The 11958-nt window shown below is 39.0% G+C and overlaps 1 protein-coding gene across 3 annotated transcripts in view; it reads right to left on the minus strand.

Annotated features, from left to right (window-relative positions):
• Positions 1-755: 755 nt before the first annotated feature.
• Positions 756-11958, minus strand: part of LOC138174064 (alpha-1-antichymotrypsin-like) — a 42093-nt gene continuing 30890 nt past the window's right edge. For all 3 annotated transcript variants that reach the window (XM_069104208.1, XM_069104207.1, XM_069104209.1), the window contains 2 exons: positions 9831-9978; positions 756-1124 (listed from right to left, as the gene is read on the minus strand). In XM_069104208.1, the coding sequence (XP_068960309.1) occupies positions 828-1124; positions 9831-9978 (445 nt within the window). In that variant the 3' untranslated portion in view covers positions 756-827. The remainder of the gene's footprint in view (positions 1125-9830; positions 9979-11958) is intronic.

Consider the following 11958-nt stretch of genomic DNA (forward strand, 5'->3'; position numbering starts at 1 on the left):
TTGGAAGTCTGCCCAAAGGGCAACCAAATGTTGCAAAGCCTTTGATCCAACGATAGCACTACTAAATCTGTATCCCAAAGATATCATTAAAAAAGGGAAAAACCTATATGTGCAAAAATATTGATAACAGCCCTTTTCATGTTGTCAAAATATTGGAAATGGAGGGGATGGCCATCAGTTGGGGATGGCTGAACAAGCTGTGGTATATGAATGCAACTGAATGGTGAACAGGCAGATTTCAGAAAATCCTGAGAACACTTGTACAAACTGATGCAAAGTGAACTGAGCAGAACCAGGAAAACAATTGTGTGATGATCATCTATGAATGATTCAGCTCTTCTCATGATCCAAGACAAGTACAAAGGACTTACAAAGTAAAATGCTATCCATATCCAGATAAAGAACTGACAGACTCTGAATGCAGATTGAAGCATATTTTTCTTTTTTTATAATTCTTTTTAGTGTCATTTTTTTTCCATTTTGATCTTTCTTCTTTGACAACTGTGACTACTATGGAGTTTTTTTTACATGATAGTAGATGCGTAAACAACATAAAATTTCCTACCATTTTCAGAAAAGGGAGAGGGAGGAAGAAAAATGTGAAGCTCAAAATCTTGTGAAAACGAATGTTAAAAATTTTCTTGACATGTAACTGGGGAAAAATAAAACTCTATTCAAAATAAAATAGCTGTAAACAATAAGAAAATAATTCCCTATATCAAAATAATATTACACATCCAATACACACAATATCAGCATGACTTTATTTTTTTAAACAGATGTAGAAGAGAGAAGATGATTACAGAGAGTATGGGACTAGCCCAGTGTCACCCCAGTATATGACACATTGACCTGGAAGTAGGTATCATCTTCCTTTTATTTCCAAGTCTTTTAGTTTCTGACCTGTCAGCCCCGTCTTGAAGAGTGCTATTCACTTGGGGGTTGATGACTTTCCCCATAAAAAGTATGTTTCTGTCATTATAAAAAGTGACTAGGAATGGCCTATCAAAATTAATGATTGGAGGTGAAAGCCCTGATAATGAATATTCCTTTGGCTTCACGGCTGCAACAGCTGCACCTTCTGTACCAGCCTCATCTACATCGAGCACAGCCTTGTGGACCACCTGTAAGGGGGAAAACAACATTACTAAAGCTGGAGGTTGAGATACAGGAACAATGTCTTGAAGGATGCTGGGAGAAGTCCTCCAGGAGCCTTGGGTATTTGACCCCAGGAGCTTTGGGGGGACCTTGTGGCCAAATCAAATTAGGTTTCCTTAAAGGAGATCCTAAGATCAGTATAGTGTTGAAATCAGTGCTGAGTAATATGGGGCGGAGAGATAAGAAATTTATTATTTCTCTTCTATTTTTGAGAAAATTAAATTGTTTCAGACAGTTGGTAATTGCCCTGGTCAATTGTCACCACAGCGTCTTCCATCTTCATTATCCCCCTTTTCTATCTTTTCACTCTCCTCATGCACCACATTGTTCTTCTTTCTAACCTCCTTATCTCCTCTACCTATCCTCTCCCTCCTACCTCTTCATATCTTTTTAATTTCTCATTTTTTCCCTTGGAACACTTTCTTTATCCCTCATCCCTATTTTCTCTATCCAACCCTCATGGCCTCCAGAATCTTCCTCACCTCTATTCTTTCATCCTTTTATAAGGGAGTCTGTGCTTCACAGACCTGACTGCAGAAAAGGGACTCCATAATGCCATTTCAACAGACTATAAAGTAGCCCCATCGCTGCCCAGGTGAGTTTGAGCCAATTTTCTGAAGGTGGGCTCTCTTACACTGAGAGATCCAGCTTCAGTTTGGGGGAGAGACTGCAGAGATGTGCAGAGTTTAAGAGGCAAGAGTGGTTGAATGGCAGGCAGGAGATCTAAAGTGCAGCTATGTGAGCAAAGCCAGCCCCTTTAGTCTCCAGTACCAGCTTCCCCAGAAAGGAAGGGAAAGGAATCAGTATTTATATAGTACCAACTCTGTGCCAGTGACTGTGATAAGTGCTTTTTACAAATGTTATCTCAATTGATCCTCATAATAACCCTGGAAGGTAGTTGCTATTATTATTTTTATTTTACAGTTGAGGAAATTGAGGCACAGAGAGGTCCAGGGTCACACATCTGAGGCTGCATTTGAACTCATGTCTTCCTGAGTCCAGATCCAGCAGTCTCTCCATTATTCACATTATACATTATACACCTAGCTGCCAAGATCCTGTGTCCCCAGAAATTGCTAAGAGGAGGCTTCTTGGAGAAGATCATTCTCCCTTTGGTTGTGCTGAGATTTCATCATACTCCTGAGTCAAGGAGACCCCAATTCATGTCTATTCTACTATTTAACTCATTCTATAGAGCTTTGCATTCGCTACTTTAAGATTCGCTCTGAGAAATAATGTATTTTTTGCTATCTACGTATTATTATCTTTTGTGTGATTAATGTCTGGTGGAATGTGAGGTAGGGTGGTTTAAGTTACCCTTCCTTCCCTCAGACTGGAGGCAGACCTAATTAATTCTCCTCTGGAGTGAGTATAGAAATTGTTTTTTTTTTCATAAACCAATACAAATGATTTATTCTGCAATCTTGATGTCACACAATTCCCACACAACTATTTTTATCACCCTCCCAAGGGAGCTAGGTGCCATGGTGGATAGAGGACTGAGCCAGGAGTCAAGAAGACTTATCTTCCTGAACTCAAATCTAGGCTCAGACACTAGGTGACCCTAGGCAAGTCACTTAACCCTGTTTGCCTCAGATTCCTTCTCTGTAAAAATGAACTGGAGAAGAAAATGACAAACCACTTGAGTGTCTTTGCCAAGATAACCGCAAATGGGGTCATGAAGAGTTAGACATGACTGAAATGACTGAGCAATCACCATCCAAGGTCAAAGTAGTTTCTTCCTCCTCCAATTTATTAGGGCACTTTGAACCGTTATTTCTCCCTATAACATTCAAATTTACATTCTAGTTGAATATGTCCCTGTCATATTTTTTACCAGACGGTAACCTCATAGAAGGAAGAGGTCATGGTTTATCTTCTTATCTCTTGCTACACAATAATCAAAGCCAAGCATTTATAAGTAACCAATAAATATTGAATGCCCAATAATTTACATGTCTATAACACTTTCAGGTCCACTAAATAAATGCTTTATTCACAGCAACCCTATCAACTATCATTACCCCCATTTTAAATATGAGGAAACTGAAGCTCAGAGTGTCCAGACAAAGAATGAATGAGAGAAGAAAAAAAATGTGCTCAAAAAATCTTGTTTCTTAATGGCTGATTTATGGTTAGGATAAATAACTGTAACTTTTTATTATTAAAGCATTGGAGCCTAAAGTTTGTCAAGAATTCCCCAACTGTTAAAGTTCTTGCACAACCTGTGAGGATGACATTTGTTTTTTGTTATTTTTTTAAACAAATGTAGAAGGTCATGTTTACAGAGAGGAAGTTTCTCCAGTATACGACAGGCTGACCTGAGAGTAGGTCTCCCTTTCCCTTTACTTCTAAGTCTTTTAGTTCCTGACCTGTCAGTCCCTTCTTCCAGAGAGCTATGCACTTTGGGGGTTGATGACTTTCCTCATAAAAAGTATGTTTCTGTCATTATACAAAGTGACTATGAATGGCCTATCAAACTTAATGACTGGAGGTAAATGCAATCTTCCTGAAACTTCTACAGTTTTCATGGCTGTGACAGCTGCAGCTTCTGTGCCAGCCTCATCTACATCTAGCACAGCTTTGTGGCCCGCCTGTAAGAGGGAAAACAACATTACTGAACCTGGAGGTGTTGATATAGGAACGCTGTCATGAAGGATGCTGGGAGAAGTTGTGCATGGGCCTTGGGTACTGGGCCTCAGGAACACTTTGGGGATCTTATGACCAAATCAATGTTGGCCATTGATAAATAAAAGAGATCCTAAGATCCCTACCATGCTAAAATCAGCACTGGGAAATATAGAGGAGAGAGTAAGAACTTTAATGTTTCTTCCCTATTTTTGAGAAAATTAAATTGTTTCAGACAGTTGGTAATTGCCCTCGTCAGTTGTCACCATCTTCTTTATCCCTCTTTTAATATCTTTCCACTCTCCTCATGTACTGTATTGTTCCTCCTTCCAACCTCCTCAGCCTCTCTTCCTTATCCTCTCCCTCCTATCTTCTTCATATTTTTTTTTACTTTCTCATCTTTTCCCTTGAACCACTTTCTTTCTTTCCCAGTCTCCTTATTTTAAATCTCTCATCCCTATTGTCCCTATCCAACCCTCATGTCCTCCAGAATCTTCCCTACCTCTATTCCTTCATCCTTTAATAAGGGCATCTGTGCTTCACAGACCTGACCACAGAAAAGCAACTCCATAATGACATTTAAACAGACTATAAAGTAGCCCCATTGCTGCCCAGGAGAGCTTGGGCCAGTTTTCTGAAGGTGGGCCCTCTTACACTGCCTGCTGCATGTGTGGTGGGAGATCCAGCTTCAGCTTGGGGGAGAGACTGCAGAGATGAGCTGAGTTTTAGAGGCAAGGGTGGTGTTTGAATGGCAGACAGGAGATCTAAACTGCAGCTACATTAGCTAAGCCAGCCCCTTTAGTCTCCAGTACCAGCTTCCCCAGAAAGGAAGGGGAAAGGAATAACCATTAATATAGTACCCCCTGTATGCCAGGCCCCGTGCAAAGTGATATTATTTTCATTTTGCAGTTGAGGACATTTATGCACAGAGGGGTTAAGTCAGTTGATCAGTGATTTGTCACACAGCACTTGAGGTTGGAACTGAACTCATGCCAGGTCTGGCACTCTATCAACTGTCCCACTGACGTGCCCTGTGATAAACACTAGAAAGACAGATCTAATTCTAGCCTAGTACCCTGCTCAGAGAGAGGAGAATAAAAGAGATATGGCCCTCCTCCTTCTCCTCCTCCTCCTCCTCCTCCTCTTCTTCCTTTTCCTCCTCCTCTTCCTCCTCCTTTTTCTGCTTCCCAAAGAAGAATTCACAACCTCCTTTTGTAGATGGAATGGGCCAGATCCCTAAAGAAATCACTCCTAACAGCCAGTCTGCCAGTACTGTACTGCTTGCTCTTCTGCTATAACACCCCCTCCCTATACCTCCTAGTTTACATTGGTGTACAGCATTAATTTGCCATCCACAAGCCTGTGACATGAAATATGTTAGATGGCATAATGTTTTTTGCCATTCCAGGTGACCCCTTTATGAAGTATACATGGTGGCACAGTACAAAGAAAGTTGCACTTAGAGTCAGGAAGGAGAGTTCAAATCCTGCTTCAGATGCTTATTAGAGGCATGACCCTGGGTAAGTCACTTAAACTCACTGTGCCTCTATTTCCTCCTCTGTAATGTCAGGAGATTGGGCTGAATAACCTCTAAGGTTCTTTTCAACTCTGTAGTCTATGTTTCTATGAATCTGAATAGAAACAACCCCATAGCATAAAAAATGATAGGCCATGTACCACGGGATCTTTTAAAGATGGTTCAGTGAATACGGAAGGAAATAAGAGTGGCTGAACACCCAGCACTGCTCCTCACACCATCCCCCAACTTCCATGTTCCTCATGCCCTCTTTATCTTCCCCCCCCCACTTACTCCTTTTCCCAACCTCATCTTCAGTCTCTGTGTCCTGATCCTTCAGTCCTATACTCCTTACCTTTTCTGTCCTATTCTTCCCATGAACCAATCAACAAGAACTTCTTAATCATCTACTTGTGCGCTAAGAAAGGGCACCGAAGTGCTGCAGTGAATGGAGCCTGGGTCTGGAGTCAGAAATACTCATCTTCCTGAGTTCAAATCTGCCCTCAGACTTACTAGGTCTGACCCAAGTCACTTAACCCTTTTTTCTTTAGTTTCCTTGTCTTTAAATGAGCTTGAGAAGGAAATGGCAAACCACTCCAGTATTTTTGCCAAGAAATGCCCAAATGCGATCACAAAGAGTTGGACACAACTGAAAAACTCCTGAAATGTGCCAGTGAACGAAACAAGCCTTCCTCATCTGACTCCATGCATCTCCCTGATTTTTTTTTTTGTTGTTTTGGTTTTGCTTCTTGGAGTGGGAAGTCAGGGCAATTGGGATTAAGTGATTTGCCCAAGGTCACACTGCTAGTAAGTGTTAAGTGTCTGGAGACAAATTTGAACTCAGGTCCTCCTAACTCCAGGGCTTGTGCTCTATTCACTGCACCATCTAGCTACCCCAAACCTTTACACATCTAGTGTTTTTCCTGCTGGGCAGACCTTCTAATCTAGACTCTAGCTCTTACTATTCAATTTAGCTAATAACTGAATTGGGTGAATAAATGTGGCAAACTCCATAGCTCTTTTTAAGGGGAATTTGATCCAGTGTTCATTCTTTCATGTCATTCCTCCATGCATTGGATGAATATTTATTTTATACCTACTACACATCCATCATTGTTGTAGGCACTGAAAATAAAAGGACAAAAATTAAGCCATTTATACCCTTGTATGAATGACCCTTGCTGATACCTGGTTATCGCCATGTAAACAGTTACTATTGGTTTCTAATCCCTATTTTTTTTAATCCCAAATTCATTTTGAGTACATGTACACTGAAGCCAAGGTAGATTTCCAGATTCAGGAGTGGTAGGGAAAGGGCTCCAATGGGTTGACTTCAATTGATATAAAATAAGTTAAATTCGCTTTGGAAAATATAGCAATAGAAAAAGTGCTGTACTGCCTGGTTGTCCAATTTTTTTTTTTTGCTCAGTCCTTTTTTTCAGCCATATCTGACTCTCCATTACCCCATTTGGGGTTTTCTTGGCAGAGATACTGAAATGATTTGCCATTTTCTTCTTCAGCTCATTTTATAGATGAAGAGCCAAGGCAAACAGGGTTAAGTGACTTGCCCAGGGTCACACAGCTAGTTTAATGTCTAAGGCCAGATTTGAATTCATAAAGATGGGTCTTCCTGATGTGGGGACTGGCACTGTCTCCACAGAGCAATCTAACTGCCCCAGCTGCCCAATAGTTACTTGAAATAACAATGGAAAAGAGCAGAATGACACATGTAAATATCATAGGATGATGCCAGGTCTATTGTGTTTGAAAGAAAGGGGCATAGAGAACGGATATTAGAACTGGAAGGAACCTCAGCGATTTTCTAATCTAATACTGTGCCCTTCGCACTCCCAATAATCACTTTAAAGAAAAGGAAATTAACTCATAGAGAAATGGAGTGACTTGTCCATGATCTCAAATCCATGACTTCTGACTGACTGACTAGGACTCTTTTCACTCTATTACACTGGCTCATTCAGAGATGGTTTTATAAGTCCGGGAATTTTGTTCATTCCAACAGGAAATAGAAAACTGTAAGGCCCCAGAACCCCACCCTTGCTAATAAGGTGCTACAACTAAGGATGCTTAGAAGACTGAAAGTCAGTGCATTTACTAGGCTCTGTCAGCAACACAGAAGTGTCTGGCCCATAGGAAGAACTTAATACGTTTCTTGATGGATTATTAGGACTGTACATGCAAATATTTAAGCTGAGTCTTCACAGAGCTGAGGAATCAAACTTCTTGGACTCTTTGAAGGGTGGGAAGGGAATGCACATCTACAGCAAAACTGTTTTAGATGGCAAGAAGTCTGTTTTTGTGGACTGATGATGCTGAAAGACTCAGCAAGTGATCTCACCTCCCCGATCTCTAAGGAAACTGTGGGGCTTGGAGGGAACAAGATCTTTAGTGGTACAAAAATGCAGCACTAACCCAAAGGTGCATTTAATTATAAAGGACAATCAACCACTGCAGCAGCATATCCAGACGTTACATTACTGTGTGTTAATAGTGTTATTCTGAAAATCCATTGGTCAAGACAAGCTTATTTGGAGTGGTCCTAAAGTAACACTGGGTTTATTTCAAATCAATTTGGCATGACTCAAGGAACTATGGGAATTCTTTGTAACATAACTCTCAAGGAAGATGATGTCCTTAAGTAACAAACAAAATCCTTAGCTTGGCATTAAAGACTCTGTACAATCGAATATCACTCTGAATTTTCAGCATTATCTTATACATTTTGAAGAAAAACAATGAATTTACCTAATTTTTTTTTCATGTTTGCAAAGCATTTTCCTCACAACAACCTTGTAAATCCAATGCTAAATAAAATGAAGATGAGAAAAGAAAACTGATTTCCCCATGGTCACATACACAGGAAATGAGAAGCTTGTAGCACAGTAAGCATGACTGGGTTTATTATCACAAAGACTGACTTGGAATTAGAAATGTAATTGCTCTGGGACTTTGGGCAAGTTATTAATCTCTCTTAGACTCATTTTCCTTATTTTGAAAAGAATAATAGTAAACATTTAGATAGTCCTCTAAAGTTTGCATCCTTACAGCAACCTTAGGACATAGGTGCTATTATTACCCACAGTTTTATAGACAAGGAAAATGAGTCACAAGGAAAATGAGTCACAAAAAGTTTAAGTCATTTCTCCAGGCTCACCCAGCCAGAGAAAGTCTGAAACAGGATTCAAATTCAATTCTTTCTGGCTCCAAGTCCTGTGCCCTATCCATTGTACCACCTAGTTGGAAGGTAAATTAAAATAATAGCAAATACCTCACAGGGATGTTGTGGCAATTGAATAAGTCGCTGAACCCCTTTAGACCTCAGTTTCCTCATTTGTAAACTGATAGGGTTTCTACTAGAGGGTCTCTGAGGACCTTTCCAGCATTAAATCTATGATGCCAGCTATGTCAAGTAATTTATTTTAATTTTTATTTTTCAGTTCCAGATTCTCTCCCTTCTTCCATCTCCTCCACCACCCACTGAGAAGGCAAGATGTGTGAGGCTCATTTGCATGAAGTCATGCAAAACATATTTCTACATTAACTGTATGACACAAAAACAAGAAAAATAAAGGGAAAAATATTCTTCAAACTCTACTCAGGATTCATCAGTTCTCTGAAGGTGAATAACATTTTTCATTATGAGCCTTTGGTTCATGTATTGGATCATTGTATTGATTAAAATGGCTAAATCTTTCATGGTTGATTATTATTACAATGTTGCTGTTACTATGTACAGTGTTCTCCAATTCTACTCATTTGATTTTGTATCAGTTCATGAAAGTCTTCTCAGGTTTTTTTCTGAAGTCATCCCCTTTGCCATTTATAACAGCATAATAATATTCCATCCAAATCACATGCCACAACTTGTTCAGCTGTTCCACAATAGAAGATCATCTCCTTAATTTCTAATTCTTTGCCACCATGTTCGACTCTTTGTGACCTTATTTGGGTTTTTCTGCTAGCTATAATTATTATTTATTAGGTTTTTGACTTGTAGCTCAAATGGCTCTACCATTCTTTGGTTTTGTGTCTTTCACCAAATCACTTCCCTTCAAAGCCTTACATTGCCAGTCTTCCAGACTTAGGTCTAGAAGCAGTGAGTTCAAATCTAAACCCAGATATTGCCTAACCGTGTGACCTGTAGCAAGTTTTCCTTATCTTTACATTAATAATTCTTTCACTAGGTATTTCAAAAGGTTATTGTGATGAAGATACTTTGTTAACCTTGAGTGGTACATGGATTATTACTATATTCCCAGGGAGCCAGAAGGTATTTGAAAACATTCGTTACAATAATAAGCTATCTTATTCTGGGTTCTATGGAATCTACAAGAATTGTAGGAGGCCATGGGGTCCATAGGCATATATTGTTGTCATTATTTATACCACTGTACTGTTACCAACATGTCCATGTTCACCCACCTTACCAAAGCAGAATTCAATATCCTGTCCACCTCAATCTATGCATCTAAAAACTTGAGAAGGAATAATTTAAAGTTGTTGAACCTACTTTGGAAACTTTGAGGTTGTTTTGTCCAGTTATTCCAGAAAGATTAGCTTCACTAGTAAAGACTTCCTCCATCCCCATTTTGGGAAGTATCTCCTCTAGGTCATAGCTACTAGAGATGGAAAATTTAGGCAAGAAGAGGTTGATCTCTCTGTGAAAAACAAGCAAACAAACCAAAGAGTGAGAAAAGTGCACTTTGACCATTTTATTCTTTAGCACCTTTGGAATGTGTAATCCCATGAAAACATTTTAATATTCAGTTTAACAAGTAGTTATTGAACACATTAGGACCCTAGACAGAAACTCTTAGAGCTAGAAGTGAATTTGTCATCAAAAGGGCCTTCATATCCTACTATGTTAGTATGTCTAAAGTTAGATCTAGGCAGCTAGTATTTTTATATCATAGAATATTAAACCACATATTTTGTATTGAATCATATCATATTCTGCTGTATACACAGAAATGTTCTTTTTTCTTTTTTCATCTTATATTTAAGTTAAAAATGAACAAAAAATTCAGAAACATCTCACACCATAAGAATGTCAGAATTGAAAAGGGCCTTATAGAAATTGAATGGTAGAAAATAAAACATGAAACTTTAAAGTTGTAAGGTACTTTACAATACAGACCATTAAAGCAGAGAATTTAGAAACAAAAAAGTCTTAAGCAATTCCTCTGTTTAATCCCCTCATCTTAAAAAGGGGGAATATGTGATGGAGAGATTACTATTTGACTAGGGTCACAGATTAGAGCAGCAAGCATTGTAAAGAAAATACATAGGACACAGTTTTTGCCAGACACCTAGATGACACAGTGGATAGAGATGTGGGCTGGAGTCAGGAAGATCTGAGTTCAAATCTGACCTCAGATGCAACCCAATTGTTTGACCCATGGCAAGTCATTTAGCCCCTGCCTGCCTCAGTATCCTCAACTGTAAAATCAGGAGAATAATAGAAACAACTTCTCAATGTTGTTGTGAGGATGGAAAGATATAATATTTGTAAAGCTTAGCATAGTGCCTGGCACATATTAGACGATGCATAAAAACAGCTATCATCATCATCATCATTATTACCCTTAAAGAATCTATTCTGGGAAAGAAAAAACACAGTATAAAAATTTTGATGAACACTAGAAGACTATATTTGTTAAGAGCCCAAAGAGTGATACCCACCTACATGTTATTAAGGTTTGGAGGAAAGAATTCTTTGAAGTATTCAAGGTAGACTTCAAAAAAGATAGCGGAACTACCATTTTAACCTCTCCATAGAAGTTACCTTGGATGGGGAGTTAAGTGGAAGAAAAGGCAAGTGGGTGCTTAAACCTTCAGAAAATGCTTGAGCATGCATGTGCGTGTGTGTGTGTGCGTACGTGAGTGTAAGTGTCCATCTATTTCTCCTTCATAAGATTACCAAAGACACAGAAGAGAGATCTATGTCCATGTGTGTGTTGCTTGGGCCTTACTAATTTCTATGTCCTAATCTCCCTTCTAGCTCTAGAAGCCTGTTCCAACATTCTATGATCTAATATCTCCTCCAGCTCCAGCACTATTATGCTCTATTATCTAACAGTCCATGTTCTAAGAGACGCTCTAATTCTGACATTCTCTCTTCTCAAAATTCAATTTTTATCTCCTGATCTTTATTAAGTCTCAGGTTGCTGGAAGCCACCTTAATGCAGTCCTCACTAAATCAGATTTTTCAAATGTTCCCACTTTTAGAAGAAAAGTGCAAAATAATTAGTAATAGGGATTTTGTTTGAAAGGAAAAATTGCCTCCAACATTATCTCTAAGGTTAGCACAATTTTTTCACTTTCTGCATATTTGGTTGACTTTCCTATTCTGAATGGTGACAATTAGAATCTGCAAGAGCCTCACTGATGTATAAGACAGTCTGTCAGTCAATCAACATTTAAGTATCTACTATGTGCCAGGTGCTGTGCTAAGCCTTTACAAATATCTTATTTGATTCTCACAACTCTGAGAGGGATTTGTTATTATCCTCTCCAGTTCCAGTTGAACAATTCTCCTTCCTTCTTTTCTTTCTTTTTTATTATTTCGTTCGTTCCTTCCTTCCTTCCTTTCTTCCTTCCTTCCTTCCTTCCTTCCTTCCTTCCTTCCTTCCTTCCTT

This window comes from Petaurus breviceps, unplaced genomic scaffold, assembly GCF_028583685.1.
Source record: "Petaurus breviceps papuanus isolate PSGF00001 unplaced genomic scaffold, PetGlider_PUasm1.0 685, whole genome shotgun sequence".
Lineage (NCBI taxonomy): Eukaryota > Metazoa > Chordata > Mammalia > Diprotodontia > Petauridae > Petaurus > Petaurus breviceps.